Here is a 22,365-nt window from a genome sequence, read left to right on the forward strand (position 1 = left end):
CACCATATGATTCAATATATATCTACTCCTTGGTATATATTAAAAAGATTTAAAAATCAGCCTACTACAGTGACACAACCACTTCAGTATTTATAGCAGTACAATTCACAATAGCCAGCCTTTGGAACCAACCTAGGTGCCCTTCAACAGATGAATGAATAAAGAAAATGTGGTATATAAACATAATGAGGTATACTCAGCTACAAAGAAGAATGAAATTATGGCCCATACCAGTAAATGAATGGAACTGGACGCTATCACTTCAGTCTCTTTTTGAGACTGAAGTAAACCAGTCTCAAAAAGTCAAAGGTCGAATATCTTCTCAGATATGAGGAAGCTAATCCAAAATAAGGACAGTGGAGGAATAAAAAAGAAAGAAAAAAAAGGAAGAGAGAAATTTCATCAAAATGGAGGAAAGATCAATAAAATAGATGAAGGGAATCGAGGAGGCAGAAGAAAAGGAAAGAACAGTGGAATGATTTGACCAAACTTTTGTATGTACATCTATGGATGTGGCATGATGGGTCCCAACATTGGGTATATCTACAGGACACAAATTAAAAAAAAAACACATAAACTGTAAATGAGTTGAAGAGGGATTAGTTGGAGGTGAAGAGTCGGGGGACGTTCTGGGGACTGAATTGGAGCAGGTTAACAAAAAAGAATTTTAAAATGTGTCTGGATGTGGTGGCGCATGTGTGTTATCCCAGCAGCTCGGGAGCTGAGGCAGGAAGATGGAGAGTTCAAAGCCAGCATCAGCAATGGTGAGGTGCTAAGCAACTCAGTAAGACACTGTTTCTAAATAAAATTCAAAATAGGGCTGGGGATGTGGCTCAGTGGTTGAGTGCCCCTGAGTTCAATCCTCAGTACCCCCACACCAAAAGAATTTTAAAATGCAACAAAAAACAAACCCACAACTATTTAGGCAATCAAATTACTTTTTTATTTGTTTGCAGTACTAAGGATTGAGGGTCACATACATGCCATGCAAGTGCTGCTACCAGTGAGACCCATCCCAGCCCTTTTTAAATTTTTTATTTTAAGACAGTCTTGGTGAATTGCACAGGCTGGCCTCTAGAAAAGCTAGGATTATAGGCATACACTACTACACCCAGCAGCAATTGTTTTTATTTACTAATTAACTGAACTTTGATTCTGTGGTTACAGGCTGATAGAAGTAATTAATTGCCCATTAACAAGTGATTTTTGTTTTTTAATAAAACTGAACATCTCCAAAAGGTACAATTTAGGCAAATATTCATAAAATTAATGTTTTATTTATTTATTTGTTTGTTTGTTTTTAATTTTTGAAACACTTAACAATGTAGAAAGCATAAATTTCATTGTTAAAGGTATTATTCAAATTTAGTCAGATATTTGAGTGTGAACTAAAATTTGCACTTCACCAAACAGAAATATTATCTTCCTTTCTGCACTATATTTCATTGTTTTAGATTTAAAGCACAAAAAAGAAGTACCAAAAGATCCCATAAAATAACAGAATTGGAGTAGTCCAAGTTGTTTCATGGTCTTTACTTTTTAAACCTACCATTCAAATGCAGAAGACTGTTAGTACCAAAGGATTGGAGAAGAGAACTGCATTCTTTTTTTTTTTTTTAAGAGAGAGTGAGAGAGGGAGAGAGAGAGAATTTTAATATTTATTTTTTAGTTATCGGCAGGCACAACATCTTTGCTTTGTATGTGGTGCTGAGGATAGAACCCAGGCCGCACGCATGCCAGGCGAGCACGCTACCGCTTGAGCCACATCCCCAGCCCCTGAGAACTGCATTCTAAGACAAGATTCTAAAAAAAGACTGAAGAGAGGCCCTTCATGTGAACCAGGCTCAGGTATAAAAACCTGATAATTTGACATTTACATAGTATTATTTAAACTCAACAGATTCTGCAGCAGTTACAGTTGACCTTTGAACTGCCTGGGTCCACTTATATCCAGATTATTTTTTGGAGATTTGTGACAATTTGAAAAAAACAGACTAACTATATAGCTTAGAATTATCAAAAAATTAAGGTAAAGTTAGATATATTATTAATGTTTAAAATATATGAAGATAATAGCCTGTTTTGTCATTTACTACCATATAATAAGTGTAAAATTTTTAATCAAAATTTATATATACAAACAGACTGTATATGGCACCTTTCACAGTTAAGAGAATGTAAACAAATGTCAACATTCAGTATTAAATTAGTAGTGCATCAAATTAACTATAGTTACATCCTGTACTACTATAATTTCATAACCACCTGTTGTTATTGCACTGAGCTCAAGTGTTCCAAGTGTCCACTTGACACCCCCCCCCCCGGCCCCCCATGATGCTGATAATCTCAGTTGGAGCATCTCTCTAGTAAATTGCCTGTCACAGTAAAAAATCATCTCCTGGGGCTTCTCTCATATTTTTCACACTTGAAAATGATTATTGTGGTAAAAAGTGATTTCACAGGTTTTCCGGAGTATTTAATACATGTGACTTACAAAATATGTTAATTAACTGTTTGTTATTGGTAAGACTTAGTACTTCACTAATTATATTTATTGTTATGTCTGTCCCTTTCTTTAAATCTCCCATCCCACATTAGCTCCATTAGGGCAGGGAAGTTTGTTTTTGTTCCAGCTAGAATAGCATTTGGTATCTAGTAGGTATCCAACATGTATTTGTTGAACTAACAAAGGAATGAATGAAGCTTAAGGTCAAAGGGGCTTTCCCTCTGTGTTTTTAAATTTTTCTGTCCCAAATTATTTTGGAGAGGGATTTGTACATAGTGGGTACTTTGTTAATGTTAACTGAATAAATGAAATGTTTGGTATATGGTCTCTGTACTTTGGACCCTAGCATTTCCACATAAGTTTTAGAATTAGCTTAATTTCTAGAAAAAGTTTAGGGTTTGATTTAGATTAGATAGATCAATTTGGGGATTAAAAACATTTCTACTACTACTTTCCCATTGCTGCTGTAACAAACTACCACAAACATCACTTAAAACAACACAAATTAATTGGTTTATAGTCTGGAGGTCAGAAATCTAAAATGAATTTAATGGGGTTGAAATCAAGGCTGCATTCCTACTGGAAGGCCACTCCATTTCTTGCTTTGTCCAAATCATAGAGACTGTCTGCATTCCTTACGTCTGCCTTCTATCTCCAGTGTTAGAAGCCACATTTCTTTCTTTCTGCTTCTGCCTTTCCCTTATAATGATTCTTGTGATTACATTGGGCCCACTTGGATAATACAGGATAATCTCCCATTTTAAGATACCTAATCACATCTCCAGAGTTCCTTTTATCATGTAAGATAACATATTCACAATATTAGAACATGATACTTTTAGGGGACCATTACTCTTATCTACTAATATCTTAATATTACTAAATCTTCCTATCCATGAACAAAGCATGTCTCTCCATGTATTTGAGTTTTAAAATTTCAATTTTCAATGAGCTAGACTTTCATTTTGCTCATTATATTTATCCCTAAGTGTGTATGTGTGTTTATGTATGTATTCATGTGTGTATTTCGGGGGATTGACCAAGGTCTCACTAAGTTGCCCAGGGTGGCCTCAAATTTGTGATCCTCCTGTGCTGTGGTTACAGATGAGTGCCACTACACTGGCATATACTTAAGTATTCCATATTTTTGATACTGTTGTATATTTTAATACTTCTGAAAATAAATTCTATTTTTTTCTCTTTTTCTCCATTAATATATGTTTGTATGATTTTAATTATTGGTTTTATGCATATAGCCTTACTAAAATTCACTTATTTGTTCTAGTAAAATCAGTTGAATCTTCTACATAGACAATCATACATTCTATAAATGGAAAGTTTTACTTCTTTCCAGTATAAGTGCTTTTTATTTCTTGAACGATTGCATTGATTAAAACCTCCAGTAACGGGGCTGGGGTTGTGGTTCAGTGGTAGAGTGCTTGCCTAGCACATGTGAGGCACTGGGTTTGATTCTCAGCACCACATATAAATAAATAAAATAAAGGTCCATTGACAACTTAAAAATATTTTAAAAAATACAAAACCTTCAGGAACAATGTTAAGTAGCAATATTGAATAGAAGCAGATATTGATGAGAGCAGATATCTTGTATTATTTCTTATCATGGGAGAAATCTTCACTATTTTTTTTAAGGATTTATAAATATTTTATTGGTGGTTTTACTTAATGCTGAATGCAGACAATACAAAGAAATCAGCACTGAAAAGGAAACATTAATCTTTTAAAAAGTGTAACATATTTACATATATTGACCAGTTTTGCATATGTTTAGGCTTACAAACAAATGCAAAACTAATTCCAAAGCTTTTGTACTGAATATACTTTGGTTCTTTTTTTTTTTTTTTGTTATACCAAGTATGATTAACTTTGTTTGTATCTAACCTAAAAGCAAGACTCTGCAAGCTGATCCTGAAACAAACAGTAAAGCAGGAATTTTAAAACAGCTCTTTAAGGGAGGATATAGCCATACGAAAGAAAAAAGCCTCAATAACAGATATATAAATACAAAGGAGGAAATACCAAGAAGCGAAAAGAATCACAGAAGTACCAATTCTACACTAACTGTAATTTCTGGTTCTAGCAACAATTCAACTAGCAGTAGCTTAGATGCTGTTGTTCTAGAAAATAAAGCCATTAATTCTTTCACTACAATTTTCAGACTTCACTCAATGGACGATTATTAAGCATTCAGATTCTTTTGTAATAACCTAAGAAGTGATTTATACATACAGAAACATTAACAAAAGAGGTCTTCAAACACACTGCTGAAAGCTGCAATATAGTTTGGGGGCCAGATATCAATGTACATGATGTTAGCAGTCAGAAAGAGTTGATGACACTCAGCACAGTATGGCTCAGGGCTGTTAACTGAGGAGTACTCCACCCATTCCTGCCATAGGAGAATTACTGACGTGGATGGGACTGTGACAAAAAGTCTGACAGGCCTCTAAATAGGACTCCACATTAAATAATTATGATACAACTGTGACAACACAGCTAGCTTATAGAACTGACGTTTTCACGGAAATAGCACTACAGAATTCTAGTGACAATCAGATATGAGAATTATTTTCCCCTGCTAACTATTCAGTAGAAAAAGAGTTTGCTGACTGCATTTTTGATGAACAGGATACCTCTAATATATACACCAGAGGAAATTAGAAAGTGAGCAAAGTGAACTCCTTAAGTTTTTTTCAGATACTAACAAGCAAAGTAGTTTATAATAAACCAGAATCACCCTAAAGCAAAGATTAAATCAATCAGTTTTGAAGGAAATATAGTTCCTTTCAAAAGTTTTGTTTGGTTTGTGACTAGACTTCAAAATATTGAAATAAACCAAACAGATTCTAACAATATTAATTTGCTATACAAGATTTTTCAAATGTACTCTAAGTTAAAAGGTTTTGCCCTCTCCCCAGAGAAAGTAAATAAAAACAAAAAAGGGGCTCTCGCAAAAATAAACAAAACTAAAACCACCACCTAAATCATTCATAAAAAGAACACTTTTTTCTTTTTGGATACTTCAATTGGTCCAAGATCAGGGTTTCTATCCAAAGGACTTCCTACCCTCTTCCCTTAGCTTCTATTCTCTAGTCATTTCCATGTTTTTATCAAACAGGCTATGAGTAGATTTTCTTAAGAAGTCAGGTTGAGTGAGAGGTAGCATTAGGATGCCCTATACTTGACTATAGTATGAAGTTCAAATGAACACATTATTCTTCTAAAAGAATTACAATAAGTAAAAGTGCATAAAAAGAAATGTTCAGCTCTCGCTGCCTTGCACTAAGAAAAATTTTCAGAAACTGAGAATCAATGTTGGGAGCCAAGAAATAAGCATTTGCCTCATCTCCTTGAGCTCCTTTAATGCACCAGTTCAGGCTGGTTTTCCACAAAGGGCAGCACTCCCCTCACATAGTAGGCAATGCCAAGAGACAGTAAAGCAATGACAAAGATCAGGAGCAGGACCCTCCAGAAGCCCAGATCCTCTACGAACTCCTGCCATGTGGTTCGAAAGCTGGAAAGGACTCCTTCACCTTGCTGTAGGTTGGGATTGAGGAGAGAATGGCTTTCCATGGCACTTTCACTCTCAGCTGTCTGCATGGTCTCCAGTTTTGAGTGGGTTCCTCTGTTAAATCCTTTTACCTCCTGTTCTTCCAAAGATTCCAGCAATCGGATGACATCTTTATTCACTCCCCTGCGCTTTGCCAGAACTAAAGGAGTAGCACCTTGATGATTGCATATATCAATTTTGAGGCCATTGGAAACTAAGAATTGGATGGTATCCACATGGCCACAGAGGTGAAGAGCTGTGTTTCCTTGGTAATTCTGTGGCTAGAAGGTCAGCACCAAATTTATGCAACAGCTGGCAGATGTCTGCATTCCCTCGGGCTGCTGCAAGGTGAAGGCCTGTCCTGCCCCTGCTGTCACGGATATTTGGGTCAAATCCACTTTCCAGAAGCCGTTTAGAATAGTTAAAGTCTCCATCAATACAGGCTTGTAGCAAGGGCACATTAGTTTGAGAAGAATCATTTACAAAAACGTAGGACATTGTTCTAATGTGAACAGAATATGCGCCAGCTGTAAGATCAGATCTTTCCTCCAGTGGCCCCTCAACAGTTTCTCTGATTTCTTAAGCAGGTTCAACAAAAATATTCAGTAATGTGTCAGCAAGGATCTATGAGACAAGCAGCGGCGACAGCGGCAGCAGCACCTCCCAGCTGGCAGCAGAGGAGGAGTTCGTCCACTGAGCGAAATCTTCACTATTAAATATAAGGTTAACTCTAGGTTTCTTATAGATACTCTGTGAGTTTTAAAATCAGGAATGGATGTTGGATTTTCATCAGATGCTTTTTCTACAATCTCATCTATTGAGGTGATTATATAGGTTTTTTTTTTTTAAGTATGTAAACAGGTGAATGACACTGAGTTCAAAATGTTTCCTAATTTCCCTTTTAATTTCTCATTTATTTACACATTATTCAGAAGTACATTAGTTTCAAAATATTTGGGCCATTTTTCAGAGATCTTTGTTATTGAATTCTAATTTAATTCAGTTCTCAGAGAACATTTGTTTTTATTTGGCTTTAATTGACAGAATTGTACATATTTATGGAGTCCAATTTGTTGTTTTGTACATGTATATATTGTATAATAATCAAATCAGAACTTTAGCATATTCATGCCTCATACATTTATCTTTTCTTTGTAGTAAGAATATTCAAAATCCTATCTTCTAGCTATTCTGAAATATTCAATGCAATATTATTAATCATAGTTATCCTACTGTACAATAGAACACCAGAACTTATCCCTGCTACCTAACTGTAACTTTGTACCCATTGGCCAGTATTTCCCTGTCTTCCTATCCCCACTTCTTTCCGCAGTCTCTGGAATTACTCTTCTACTATTTTTGTGAAATCAAATGTTTTAGATTCCATTATGAATGAGAGAATTTGTCTTTTGGTGCCTGGCACATTTCATCCATGTCGCTACAAATGATAGGATTTTATTCTTTTTTTCCCATGCTGGTTATCTCTGGAACATACATTCATATGGGAACATAGCCAGTAGTGGGATTGCTGGATCATACATTTTAGTTCTTTTAATTTTTTGAGGAACCTCTTTTCTGTTTTCCATAATGACTCTATTAATTTAAATTCCCAACAGTGTATGAGAGTTCCTCCACCCCCCACATCCTTATTGGCCTTTGTTCTTTTTTTTGATAATAGTAATTCTTAGGAGAATTAGATGATGACATCATTGGGGTTTCAAATTGTATTCTTCAAAGGATTAGTGATGTCAAAATTTTTTCATATAACCTGTCTGCCATTTGTATGTGCTCTTTTGAGAAATGTCTCTTCAGGTTCTTTGTCCATTTTTTAACTGGATTGTTTGCTATTTTTGCTGTTGTTTGAGTTCCTTGTAGTTTGCAAATATATTCTCCCATTTTGTAGGTTGTCTCTTCACTCTGATAATTGTTTCCTTTGCTGTGCAGCCATTTCTTACTATGATGTAATTCCATTTGCTTATTTTTGCTTTCATTGCTTGTGCTTTTGGGATCCTTATCCAAAAGGCCCTTTCTCAGACCAGTGTCATAGAGTATTTCTCCCCTTTTCTTAGTAGTAGTTTGGGCTATTACATTTAAGTCTTTTTTTAATGTTTTATTTTTTAGATGTAGATGGATACAATATCTTTATTTTATTTATTTATTTTTATGTGGTGCTGAGGATCGAACCCAGGGCCTCGCACATGCCAGGTGAGCACTCTGCCGTGGATCCATAACCCCAGCCCCTACACTTAAGCCTTTAACCCATTTTGTGTTGATTCTTCTGTTTTTTTTTTAAATTTTTTTATTTGTTCTTTTTAATTTAGACAGTAGAATGTGTTTTGACATATCATATATACATGGAGTATAACTTCCCATTCTTTGGTTGTATATGATATGGAGTTCCAAATATTTATATATGAACATAGGAAAGTTATGTCCAGTTCATTCTACTATCTTTCTACCCACTTCCTTTCCCTTCATTCCCTTTTGTCTAATCCAGTGAACTTCTATCAACCAACCCTTATTGTGTGTTAGCATTCACATATCATTTTGGGGGGTTGGCTTATTTCATTTAGCATGATAATCTACAGTTCCATCCATTTACCAGCAAAAGACATAATTTTGTTCTTTTTTAAGGCTGAGTAACATTCCATTATGCATATTTACCACATTTTCTTATCCATTCATCTGTTGAAGGTCACCTAGGTTGGTTCCATGGAGCTTAGCTATGAGTATGTGTGAACCCTTTTCCCCACATTCACACTAAAATTTATTGTTACTTGTATTCTTGATTATTGCCATTCTGACTGGAATGAGATGGAATCTCAGTGTAGTTTTAATTTGCATTTCTCCAATTGCTAGAGATGTTGAACATTTTTTCATATATTTTTTGAACATTTGTATTTCTTCTGTGAGGTGCCTTTTTGGTTCCTTTGCCCATTTATTGATCAGGTTATTATTTCTTTTTTGGTGTTAAGTTTTTTGAGTTCTTTGTATATCCTGGAGATTAATGCTGTATCTGAGGTTCAGGGGGCAAAGATTTTCATATATATATATATATATATATATATATATATATATATATATATATGTTTAGTTATAGTTGGACACAATATCTTTATTTATTTTTATGTGGTGCTGAGGATCTAACCCAGTGCTTCAACATGCAAGGCGGGCACTCTACAACTGAGCTACAGCCTCAGCTCCAGATATTCTCCCATTCTATAGGCTTTTCTTTGTTGTGAAAAAGCTTTTTAGTTTGATACCATCCAATTTATTGATTCTTGATTTTACTTCTTGCACTTTAGGAGTCTTGTTGAGGAAATTGATTCCTAGGCTGACCTGATGGAGAGTTGGGCCTACTTTTTCTTCTAGTAGGTGCAGGGTCTCAGGTCTATGTCCTTGAAATACTTTGAGTTGAGTTTTGTACAGGATTAGAGATAGGGGTTCAATTTCATTCTGCTACATATGGATTTCCAGTTTTCCCAGCACCATTTGTTGAAGAGGCTATCTTTTCTCCAAAGTATGTTTATGGTGCCTTTGTTTAGTATGAGATGACTGTATTTAAGTGGGCATGTCCTGTGTTTTCTCTTCTGTTTCATGGGTCTTTATCTCTGTTCTGGTGCCAATACATGCCATTTTTGTTACCGTAGCACTGTATTATAATTTAATGTCTGGTGTTGTGATGCCTCCTGCTTCACTTTTCTTGTTGATGATTGCTTTGGCTATTCTGGGCCTCTCATTTTTCCACATTGTTTTATTTTAAAATTGCTTGTGTTTTTATATTTAAAACATGTTTCTTTCAGGCAGAAAATAACTGTCTTGTCCCCCCACCCCAATCCTTACAACCTCTGCTTCTAGTTGGGCTTTTTAAATCATTTGCATTTATTGTGATTATTGATAGGGTTAGGTTTAAATTTATTATTTTGATATTTGTTGTGTAGTTATCCCATCTGTTCTTTATTCTTATTGTTTTTATTTTGCCTTCTTTTGAAATGAGTATTGTTTATAATCCCACTTACCAATTATATTTTAAGGATATTTAAATAATTAATTCTCATATAATTACTCATGTAATTACTATTTTCAGTATTCTTCATTCCTTTACAGAGATCTCAACTTTCATCTGATATTATTTTCCTTCTTCCTGAAGGATTTCCTTTAATGTGTGTGTGTGTGTGTGTATGTGTGTGTGTGTTTATCGCAGATCTGCTGGTAATAAATTCTTTCTGAAAACGTCTTTGTTTCCTTTGAAAATCTTATATTTTAATCTGTTGTCTTCATTGGGAATTTCATATTCACTTTTCCAGTCAAAAAAGCATTATGTGTTTATTAGGTACTAATGGGTATTAGGTACCTATTATGTTGCCAGGTACTCTCCTAGACATTTGGGTATATAGCAGTGACTAAGTCGGAGGGGTGGAAACTGTCTTAATGGAGGTTAAATTTTTCTTGGGGTAGACAGACAATAAATAAGTCAATATAAAATGACAAAAAAAAGCAATAAGAGCTATGGAGAAGGGAATAGGAATATTCTGGTTGAGCTGTGGGGATTTTCATGGGCTAGTTAGGAAAACCAGAGGATGAGAAAGGAGAGACAGTGAGGGTTGGATTATGGAATGCCTCACAGGAGTATTAAATGAAGTGAAAGGTCACTACAGGGCTTTGAATCAGAAATGACATGATCTGACTTAAGTTTTAAAAGGATTACTGTGGCTTCTATTTTGAAAATGAACTGTGTTGGAGAGTGGGAGCACGAACATAGTGAGTCAGGAGGCTGGTATAATAATCCATTTAGCAATGATGACAGTAACTCAGACCTGTGAGAAGTGGTTGGATTCTGGATATCTTGAAGGTCAATGTGGAGGATTTGCTAACGGATTGGATATGGGTATGAGAAAAGGAGCAGGTAATGATTCCATGCTTTGGCCTAAAGAAATGGATGGATAGAATTATTTTTCGAGGTGGGAAAACTAAGAGTCAGATGCCTGCCTCCACCTAGCACATGATGGGTACTTTGTAAATATTGGATGAATCTATGTATGAGGAGGTTATGAATTCAAGATTGGGGCTGTTAATTTTGAGATGACTCTTAGACCATTACATGGAGATGTGGACTGGGCAATTAAAGGTAACCTTCTGGAGAGCAGGAGAGAAGTCCAAATTGGGATTCTTGTGCAAGTCACTGGTCACCACTTGGAAGAATTATAAAATATTCGTGGAAGAAAAACTATCCCATTTACAGTAACATCAAAAAATAAAATACTTGAGAATAAATTTTAAAAAAAGAGGTGAAAGACCTCCACAATGAAAACTACAGAGCCCTAAAGAAAGAAATTGAAGAAGACCTTAGAAGATGGAAAGATCTCTTATATTCTTAGATAGGCAGAATTAATATTGTCAAAATGTATATACTATCAAAAGTGCTATACAGATTAAATGCAATTCCTATTAAAATTATAATGACATTCTTCATTAAAAATATAATGGAATTTATTTGGAAAAATAAGAGGCCCAGAATAACAAAAGCAGTCCTTAGCAAGAAAAGTAAAGCAGGAGGCATCACGGTACCAGATGGTAAATTATACTACAGAGCTATAGTAATAAAAACAACATGGTATTGACACCAAAACAGACATGGAGACCAGTGAAACAAAAGAGAAAACAGAGACATGCCCACATAAATACAATTATCTCATATTAGACAAATGCACCATAAACATGCTTTGGAGAAAAGTTAGAAAATGGTGCTGAGAAAACTGGAAATCCATATGTAGAGAATGAAATTGAACCCCTATCTCTAACCCTGTACAAAACTCAACTCAATGGCTGAGGTTGTAGCTCAGTAGTAAAGCACTTGCCTAGCATGTGTGAGGCATTGGGTTTAATTCTCATAAATAAAGCACATAAATAAATAAAATAAAGGTCCATGGACAACTAAAAACAATATATATTTTTTAAAAACCTCAAAGTGGATAGAGGACATAGACCCAATATCAGAAAAAAAATATTCACCAATAAAAACAGAGTGACAACCAGAGATATGAAAAATTGTGCTCTATATGTGATATGAATTGTAATGCATTCTGCTGTCATATATAACAAATTAGAATAAAAAAGAAACATACACATACACAAAACAGAGTGAAAGAATAAACTGTGGTATGGTCACTGAATGGTATTCTACAATAAGAAAAAAAAATGTACATGCAACAGTGTTTATGAAGCCAAACAGAAAAAGTATTTCTGTATGATTCTATTTTTATAAATAAAACTAAAGTATGTTATTAGAAGTCAGGATGGACATTATTAGAGTGGAGGAGAATGTAAATAGTGGTTAAACAGTGCTGGGAGCTCTTCTGGAAGTCTGGAAATGTTTTACTTTCCCCTGGTAGTGGTGATTTATTTGCTTGATTATCCTTCATTGAGCTGCATATTTAGTTTTGGATACGTTTTGGCATACATGTTACATTTTTTTTTAAAATGTTAAACTGTCATGTTAACATACCTCCTTGGGAAAAATCTGTTGTCTAGGCTCTAGTTTTCCAAGCTGTGCTTGAGTCCTGGCTATCCTCTTTCTAAGTGGTCGTGAATTATAAAAGATAACCTGTGTAAACTATGGTGGAAGATTGTTCCACAAGTAACCAGGCTCCCAATACTGGGAAAGAGGCAGAATAACAGTCACTGAAAGAATTAGTGCAGAGCTAAGCCTGTCTACCTCGACATCAAAAATTTTTATTATTAAGTTTGTGCTTTAAAATGAATTAGAACTCAATAGGAAATTGTGCATGGAAGTATAACATTAAAGCTCCAAAACCTGTATACATAACTATAAGATAGAGCATTATTATTCAATAGAATACTGGACATCATAAACATATATCTTAAGTTGAGTTAGTTATGTTAATTATTTTACTCTTTTAGCATTAAGGTGTGCTATAATTTCTCCTTTATACAAAGATGTTTGTCTTCTAGTGCTTATTCATACTATTAAAGTAACCTACATAGTATAGTTACTTAAGAACCAAATCCTACTCTTACATATGTATTGGTCATGTCCTCATTGATACTTCAGTTGACTCAATTTCTTACCACAGTTCAAATAGTTAGCACTATAGACCAAATCTAACAATATAAAATTTAAGAGGGATAAATGCAAGGCCTTACAAGGTTTAAGATGAAAAAAAGGAAAAGTATAATTTACCAACATGGGTGATAAGTTTCAGGGTGTTAATTTATTTAAGATCTACCTCTTCAATGAGACTGCCCCTGAAAAGGTTAATGATTGTAGGCTGCACTGCTTCAGTAATAGGAGATAAAACTAGATCATAGCAAGATTATGGTAAATTTGTGGCATCATGTTTTGTGTGACATTGACAAACTATAGCTCATCCAAAGGAAGGCTGCAGATTTCGAGAGGTTGTGAAAAATGGATTATTTGGCTGAAGAAACTAGGACCCTGAAGTCTCATAACAACTTTATAAGGCATTATCTCCATTTTACAGAGAGAAAATTGAGGCTCAGAGAGAATAAATTATTTATTAAAATGTATATAATTGAAAAGTGTTTGGCTCAGGACCCAGATCTATTTTTTCATAATTTATTTATTTATTATAATTTGTTATGCATGACAACAGAATGCATTTCAATTCATAGTACACATATAGAGCACAATTTTTCATTTCTCTGGTTGTACATAAAGTAGAGTCACACCATTCGTGTCTTCTTCAATAGATGAATGGATAAAGAAACTGTGGTATATATACACAAAGGACCCACATCTCTTGATTATTAATCTGGTATTCTTTCTGATTAAAAATATTGGTGTTTAATTTTATTTCTTAAAAGCTTAGCTGTTGTCCCAGGAAATATGAGGAAAAACTTGAAGCTATGAGGGAAAGGCTACAGATTAAATGAAAGGCAAGGGAACATTCAGGGTAGGGAGAATGTTTCTCATATTTTCTCTGTTTGATAAAATAGTTAGATTGTTAGAATTATGTTTATTAGTATTACAGAAACATTTTTTAAAACATATTTTTCTCTTTTTCAAGGTTTTTGATTCCAATGAAGAATCTGGGTATCTTGTTCTCACCATAGTTATATCTGGTCACTTCTTCATTTCCCAGGGACAGACACTACTGGTAGGTCTTATGCCTAAGTTTAACATGCAAATGTGTTTCTTTATCTTCTTAGTTTTACATTCATTTTTGTACCCTCAAACTTCTTCATTCTCACTGAAATTCTGTAAGTTCAACAAATAAAGCATTATCAAACATGCTATAACAGTAGAGAGAGAAATATACCGTGTATCACCTGCTCTAAAGATGTTTAGGATTTAGTGAATCAAAGTAGATCAAAGGATTGAGATTAACCAGTATGATAAAGTTTTTTTAATTGGGGAGATTTATTTGAAGAAAGGCTAGATGTATAGAAAAGGCCAGAGGGTTTTCCAGGTAGGGAAAACAGCATATGCAGAGGGAATGGATTTGAGGAATTAGCTGAACGAAAACCAAGGATGTTGTTATTGATTGGTAGACTCCTCCAAAAAGTTCTTATTTATGATGAAGCATTTGTTCTTTACTCTGTGTATGTATACATTTTAGAAAATTTTAGAATTAAGAAATATGTGAAAGAAAAAATAAGAATAATCTTGCTTACAAGTTTAGGGTTTTTTTAGTATATTGAAATAACAAAGAATTATTAACTCTTAATCAAAAAAATCATATAAGTAGGGAAAGGTTGAGGCTGGGGTTGTAGCTCAGTGGTAGAGCACTTGCTGCGCATGTGTGGCGTACTGGTTCAATCCTGGGCATCACATAAAAATAAATAAAATAAAGGAATTATGTCCATCTACAACTAAAACTATTTTTAAAAAAGAAGGGAAAGGTTATAGAAGGATATTACATCATTTGGCCATGAATAATGTTTACATAGGCATAATAAAGTCAAATAACAAATATTTCCTGAATATATACCTAGACTTAGTTTACTCAATTAACAAGTATTTATTGAACACTCTTGTACACTAGGCATTTTAATTTGGGAACTAGTGACATAGCAGTGAACAGTACAGACAAAAATCCCTATCATTGTGGACTGTCCTCATCTAGTGAGGAGAAACATTAATAAGCAAACAGGCCAAATATATTTAAAAGACATTAAGTTTTTGGTGAATCCCTTACATGTTCTGCTCTGATATGATGGTGATGGTAGGGCATATTGTGATGATTCATCTTTCTACTTAAAGGAAATATGGCTTTATCCCTGAATGTGAAGTGACCTGCAGAGTCATCTTTGTGCTCCTCATGACTTTTAAACTGCAGTATGAGTTGCACTGTTTTGTTTTATCTGCCACTGTCAGGGCCTGCATTCCTTGCACTTTAGATGTTTAATGAAGAATATTCCAGACCATAGCCTTAGGGATGCCTAGCACATCTAGTTCTCCCTTTCAGTGTTATAGGTCTTTGTTGAATGGTGATATTAATACAGCTTGACTTCCTCAGGATTGTCTCTGCTCCATCTTTTTTGCACAGTTGTGTCATTACAAAATGGTCAAAGTTTCTTTGTATCATATGTGGAATGATTTTTGCAATGCAGTTAAATAACCAAGTTTATTAAATTCCAAGATAACCACTACTGAGAAATAGAAGTATTATTAATTCTATTTAATAATTAATTCTTAACTCTACAACTTGATGCATCCATATGTGCATCTGTAACTTCAATATTGAGTAATAAAAAATCTTGTACTGTCATATGTAACTAATTAAAACAAAAAAATAAAAATAAAAAATAAAAAGTAAAAATTAAAAAAATTTAAAACAAACAAAATCTTTAAACAAGCTTTTGTTTGTGTATGTTTTTATCTTTCTTTGGTTAAATGCCTAAGAAAGGAAGGTACGTACTGGTGGGTCAAATGAAATGTCTCTTTTTAACTTTATAGGAAAGGACAAAACAACTTTATAAAGTTGTAGTTCCTTAAGCACTGTGTGAGGGTTCTACCTGTTCCATATACTCATCAATGCTTGTTGTTGTTGTTTTTTTAACTATTCTAGTACCCAGTAATATCTCAAGTGGTTTTAATCTGTTTTTCTTTAATGACTAATGAAATTGAGCATCTTTTCATGTGTTTGCTTGTCATTTGCAGGTCTCATTGGTGCAGTGTCTCTTCCTGTCTCTCAACTATTTTCATTTGAGTTGTTTACATTCTTGTATTCGAATTATAAAAGTCTTTGTTTCAGTTACACCTCTTTTTATCAGAGCATGTACTGCAAATATTCCTCCAGTTTGTGGCTGGCGTTTTTATTTTTTAGTGTCTTTTGAAAAACAAGTTTAAAATTTTGAGGTTCATTTTTTCCTGTTAAGATTCATACTCTTTTAATGCTATTTAATCAATTTTTATCTACTCCAGATTTACAAAGATTACTATTTTCTTCTGGTTTTAAATAGTTGTAGCTCTTATATTTAGGCCTGTGGTATATTATTAAATGTTTAGTATTATTTGCTAATATTATTTTTATTTTGTATAGAATTCTTTCCCTCAAAGCAATGTGACACTGACAAAAATTATTTTATTATGCAATATAATCATGGATCTTAGGGAATTTACATCTTAAATCATTGAGTTAATTTTTAATGTATGGTGAAGTTAAGGATTTGGGCTTGCTTTTTTACATGTGGATATCAATTATTCTGGCAGCATTTATTGAAACGACAGCTTTTCCTCCCTTGTTGAATTACCTTAGCACCTTTATTGAAAATCAATTTGCTAGGTTTATTTCTGGACTCTTTTCTGTTCTGCTGACTTATATGTCTATCCTTATTCCTGATTCTTGATTATTTTTGCTTTCTTATAATTTTTTATATCAAGTAGTATAATTCCTCCAATTGTGTTCTTTTTCCAAGTTGTTTTGGCTATTCTAGGTTATTTGCATTTCCATATACATTTCAAAGTAAGCTTTCCTACAGTAAAGCTTGCTGGAGTTTTGATTGGGACTCCTTTGAATCTACAAATCAATTTGGGGAGAATTGACTTCTTCTTATTGAGCCTTCCAAACTGTGAACATGTTTTAACTCTCCATTTATTTTTATCTTTAATTTTTCTCAGGAGTGTTTTGTGATTTTTACACTACAGGTCTTTCATAAACTTTGCTAAATTTGTCCAAATATTTCAATTTTTATTATTGTAAATAGTAAAAATAGATATACAATAGTTTTTTGCTGGTGTGTAGGTAGAGACATGAGGTCAGTAAATATTAAAAAAAACAGTTGTACCCTCATCTATTAGTTCTGTAGCTTTTATGTAGACTGCTTAGGATTTTCTACATAAATGATCTTTTGTCAGCAAGTAAAGAGAGTTTGACATTCTTCCTTACCAAACTGTGCACTCTTCTGACCCCCTCCACACTCTTTCTCCAGATTACACTGACTAGGACATCCTTTATAGTATTGAATAGAAATGGTGAGATTTGCTGGGTATGGTGGCGCATGTCTGTAATCCCAGCCGCTCGGGAGGCTGAGACAGGAGGATTGTGAGTTCAAAGCCAGCCTCAGCAAAAGCGAGATGCTAGGCAACTCAGTGAGACCCTGTCTCTAAATAAAAAACAAAATATGGCTGGGGATGTAAAGAATGGTGAGACTTGACATCCTTTCCTTGTTCTTGATCTTAGAGGGAAAGCATTCAGTCTTTTCACCATTAAGTATAAATTTAGCTATAGAGTTTTTTGTGGATGTACTTTAGAAGATTGAGGAGTTCCCTTCTATTCCTAGTTTGCGAAGAGATATTATTCCCTCTTTGAGATTCTGATTATTTTTAAATAAAATTTGTGTATGTATTCAAGGTATCAAGTGTGATATTTTGATATACATTGAAATTATTACTATAATCAAGCTAGTTAACATGTCATCACCTGATATAGTTACCATTTTGTGTGTGGATGTGTATGGTGAGAATACTTAAGATCTGTTCTCCTAGCAAACTTAAAGTACACAGTATACTATTAACTGTAGTCACCATGCTGTACCTTAAGTCTCTAGAATTTATTCATCCTACACAACAAAAGCTTTAAATCCTTCTATTTCCTCTTTACCATCTCACCACCCCTAGTATTCACCCTTCTACTATCTATTTGTATGGATTCAACTTTTTTTAAAATATATTTTTAGTTGTCAATGAACCTTTATTTATATGTGGTGCTGAGAATCGAACCCAGTGCTTTACACATTCTAGGCAAGCGCTCTACCACTGAGCTACAGTAGTGTTTTTTGCCGGCCGTAGCATCCCGGGCAGCCCCAGATGGCCCTGGAGAGAGTCCCAGGGAGCATCCCGTACTCAAACTGCCACCGGGCACATGGACCAAGAGCCTGTGAGACCGTGCCTCCGGGTCAGGTCTGGATTTGGGCTCTCGCAGTGGCGTCCCGCTCCCCGGGCAGGGGGCGGGGAAGAGCCCGCTGCTGCCGCTTGGAAAAACCTTGCTGCGCTGTGACCAGCTCGCGCACGTGGCACATGCACCCTCCGGTAACCAAAAGTATTCAGTAATAGCCTTTTGCTGAAACTTTTTTCCTGATAATCCTTCTTCTGAACTTTCTTTTTCTTTCTGACTAGAGTTCCTGGGCTTCCATCAACACATGCCCTAGCTATTCTTGGTTCCACTGGGGTGCCTTCTTCCCTTAGTAATTTACTTCTCACCCCTTCCATATTTTCATCACAAAGACAACATTTCAAGACAAAACAAGACACAAACATACTGTATCAATCTTCTCCATTTTCCCGAAATGGCCATTTTTCCTCTCGCCCTATCTGCCTAGGGACGAGCAGATTTGCTCCCGTCCTATCTATGGACGGGCAGCTTTTTTTCGTCACTTACCCCTGAGTGTCCCGGGGCTCCTGGTACTGGCTACCATCTGCCACAGTCCAGCTGCAGCAAAATAACCGGGGGGGGGGGGGGGGGGGGGGGGGGGGGGGGACACACAACTTGTGTACATTGATACAGCAGGAGTGGGAGCCGTTTATTGTAGGACAGGAGTGGTATATATACATTCCACACAGCTTATCTTAATTAACATAAACTCCATACAGCAGTCAACTAATAAGGAATCTCCACACTTAATGGCTCACTGGCGCCACCTCACAAACCATTCCCTTGGCAAAATGCCAGGCTTTATCCAGACTTGTTTACAGACCTTAACAAATCCCAGCCCTGGATTCAACATTTTTAGATTCCATATACAAATGAGATCTTGAAATATTTTTCTTTTTGTGTCTCGAGTAATTCAGTTAGAGTATATACTCCAGGTTCATCTCCATTGTCAAAAACGTGTAAATGTATCCATGCATTACACTTTCTTTATCCATTTATCCATTGATGGACATTTAGATTGTTTCCATTTCTTGGCCATTGTGAATAGTTAGTGCTGCAATAAGTGTGAGTGCAGATGTGCCTTCCAAATATCATTTCTTTGGATACATAGCTTGAATTGGGATTGCTGGATCATACAGTAGTTATTTATTAATTTATTTATGGAATTTTCATACTGTTTTCCATAGTGGCTGTATCAGTTTATATTCTCAGCAACAGTGTATAAAGGTTTCCCTTTCTTCACATCCTTACTAACATTTATCGTTTGTCTTTTCAATAATAGTCATTCTAAGAAGAAGGAGGTGACACTTCATTGGGGTATTGATGATCAGTTATGTTGACAACCTTTTCATATGCCTGTTGGTTATTGGTCTTTGGAAAATTATCTATTCAGGTCTACTAAGTTTGGATATTAATCATCCCCCAAAGGTCCATGGATTAAAATGTTCTATATTTATATTCTCAAATTTTTGTTGAAGCTGCACCTCTTTTCCCCCTCCCCCAAAGACATTTATTTCAGGGAAACTGATGGCTAGGGCCCAATAACAGCTTTGTGTGTATGAAAATGTTTTTTATAGAAATTCAGAAGTCAGCAAAGCTTTGGGCTTTCTGCTTGGTCTTGAGTAGCTATTTAAACTTAAATATTAAGTATTCAGTTCTTAATGAATCAACCTTTATAGTAGAAGTACTTATAGAAGGTCCTTGTTCTCAAGAGTGATATTAGTGGGAAATTGTGGAATCTTAAGAGGGAGGCTTAGTAGGAGGTCTGGTCTTTGGGGAAGTGCCCTTGAAGGGAATAGTACCAGTCCCTTTCTGTTCCTCTGTTTTGCTTCCCAGCCAAGAGGTGAACAGTTTTGCTCTGCTGTGTGCTCCCACCATGATGTCTGGCCATAGGCCCAAAGCAGTGGAACCAACTGATCATGGACTGGAACTTCTAAAACTGTGAGACTATCTCATGTACTTATTATAGTGATAGAAAGCTGGTTTAACACAGGGTCCTTTGCCCACATGTAAATTGAATTATTTGTTTTTGCCATCAAAGGAGTTCTATATTTTGGATATTGATCTCTTCTCAGATTTATGATTGCAAATATTTTCTTCGATTCTGTAGAGTTGCCTTTTCATTTTGTTAATTGTTTTCTTTACCATTGTTTACTGAGTTTTTAATCGTGAATAGGAGTTGAATTTTCCTTTTTTAGTTTTGCTAATATAATTTTAAAAGTATTCAGTTTTACTGAATCAACTTTTAGTGTAGAAGTACTTGAATTTTAAAATCATACATATGTGTGTGATTGAAAAATAAGAATATGTATTTAAGGGCTGGGGATGTGGCTCAAGTGGTAGCGCGCTTGCCTGGCATGCATGTGGCCCGGGTTTGATCCTTAGCACTACATACAAAGATGTTGTGTCCACCAAAAACTAAAAAATGAATATTAAAAAAATTCTCTCTCTCTCTCTCTTTAAACAACAACAACAACAAAAAATACGTATTTAAGAAGTATTTTACTCCCTAAATTAAAGAGCAGCTTTTGTCAGTTCATATAATTTATTCACAGTATTTTCTGGGTTCCACAAAAAATCAACACATAGAAAAGCAAACGAATTTGGATTATAACACATTTCAATTGTAATTTTATGCTGATATTATATTTACATATTCTTTCCCCTCATGCTAATCTGGTTATGATATATTTTTAGACTTTTTCTCATAAAAGGTAGAAACAGGACAGCTATGGAAAGTTTTAGCCACTTCTGTTTTAGTATGAGAATCTAATTTTTGGCATGGACTGAAATGTACTATATTTATACTAACAAATTTTTGTCGAAGCTGCACCTATTTTCCCCCTCCCAAAAAGTCATTTCTTTCAGGAAACTGATGGCTAGAGCCCAATAACAGCTTTGTGTGTGTGATTTTTTTTTTTTTTTTTAACAGAAATCCAAACAGGTCAACAAGGCTTTGGGCTTTCTGCTTGGTCTTAAGTAGCTATTTTAACTTAATTCCCCTTCAGCTTCATAGGGTTCTGATTCTACCTCCTCTGAGGCCCATGGGAACTTAATGCTTAACATATTGTTTACTAATTCTATAAGTTTCCATTTTTCTTATTCATTTAGTATCTGCATTCAGCTGAGATGTCACTGCTGGAGGGCATCATAAGACCTACCACTAGGCCATTCCATTGTTACTTATGTCAAAGGGTTGATATAGTAAGGAGGCTGAGAGATCAGTTCTGTATCTGTCTTGGACTTGGGCTCAACTGGCTTCTCCTTTACTGGTCTTAGTATTTGAATACTAAGACCTTGGCACTTTGGGGCTTTTATAACTTTTTTTTCTGTTTGTGGTAGACACACGTAAAAGTTACTCTTAACCATTTTTAAGAGTACATGTCAGTAACATTAAACACATTCCTCATTGTGCAATCATCACCATCACCATCGTCTATCTCTAGAACTCTTTTCACCTTGCAAAATTGAAACTGCCCATTAAAAACTCTCTACTTCACCTCCTGCTCTTGGTAACCACTGTTCTACTTTCTATGAATTTGACTACTCAAGGTACCTCATATAAATGAAATCATACTACAGTATTTGTCTTTTGATATTGTTTTATTTTACTTAGCTTAGCATCCTTAAGGTTCATCTGTGTTGTAGCATGTATCAGGGTTTGTTTTTTTTTTTCTGGAGAATATATTCTATTGTATTTAAATACTACTTTTTGTTTATCAGTTCATTCATCAGTGGACACTGGATTGCTTCTACCTGTTGCCCATTGTGAATATTGCTCCTGTGGACATGAATGTTTAAGTCTCTTTGAAAACTTGCCTTCAGTTCTTTTGGGAATGTATCCATAAGTAGAATTGCTAGACCAAATGATAGTTCTTTTCTTAATTTTTTTGAGAAGGTACCATACTGTTTCCCATAGTGGCTGTACCAGC

At 35.0% G+C, this 22,365-nt stretch overlaps 1 protein-coding gene and 1 pseudogene across 3 annotated transcripts in view; one reads left to right on the top strand and one right to left on the bottom strand.

Moving 5' to 3' along the window:
* Rec114 (REC114 meiotic recombination protein) overlaps positions 1-22,365 on the top strand; it is a 101,530-nt gene that overhangs the window by 14,956 nt on the left and 64,209 nt on the right. For all 3 annotated transcript variants that reach the window (XM_076851069.1, XM_076851070.1, XM_076851071.1), the window contains exon 2: positions 14,126-14,215. In XM_076851069.1, coding sequence (XP_076707184.1) covers positions 14,126-14,215 — 90 coding nt within the window. The remainder of the gene's footprint in view (positions 1-14,125; positions 14,216-22,365) is intronic.
* LOC143394144 (ankyrin repeat domain-containing protein 46 pseudogene) lies at positions 4,185-6,761 on the bottom strand (annotated as a pseudogene).

The sequence above is a fragment of the Callospermophilus lateralis genome, chromosome 3, assembly GCF_048772815.1.
Source record: "Callospermophilus lateralis isolate mCalLat2 chromosome 3, mCalLat2.hap1, whole genome shotgun sequence".
Taxonomy (NCBI): Eukaryota; Metazoa; Chordata; class Mammalia; order Rodentia; family Sciuridae; genus Callospermophilus; species Callospermophilus lateralis.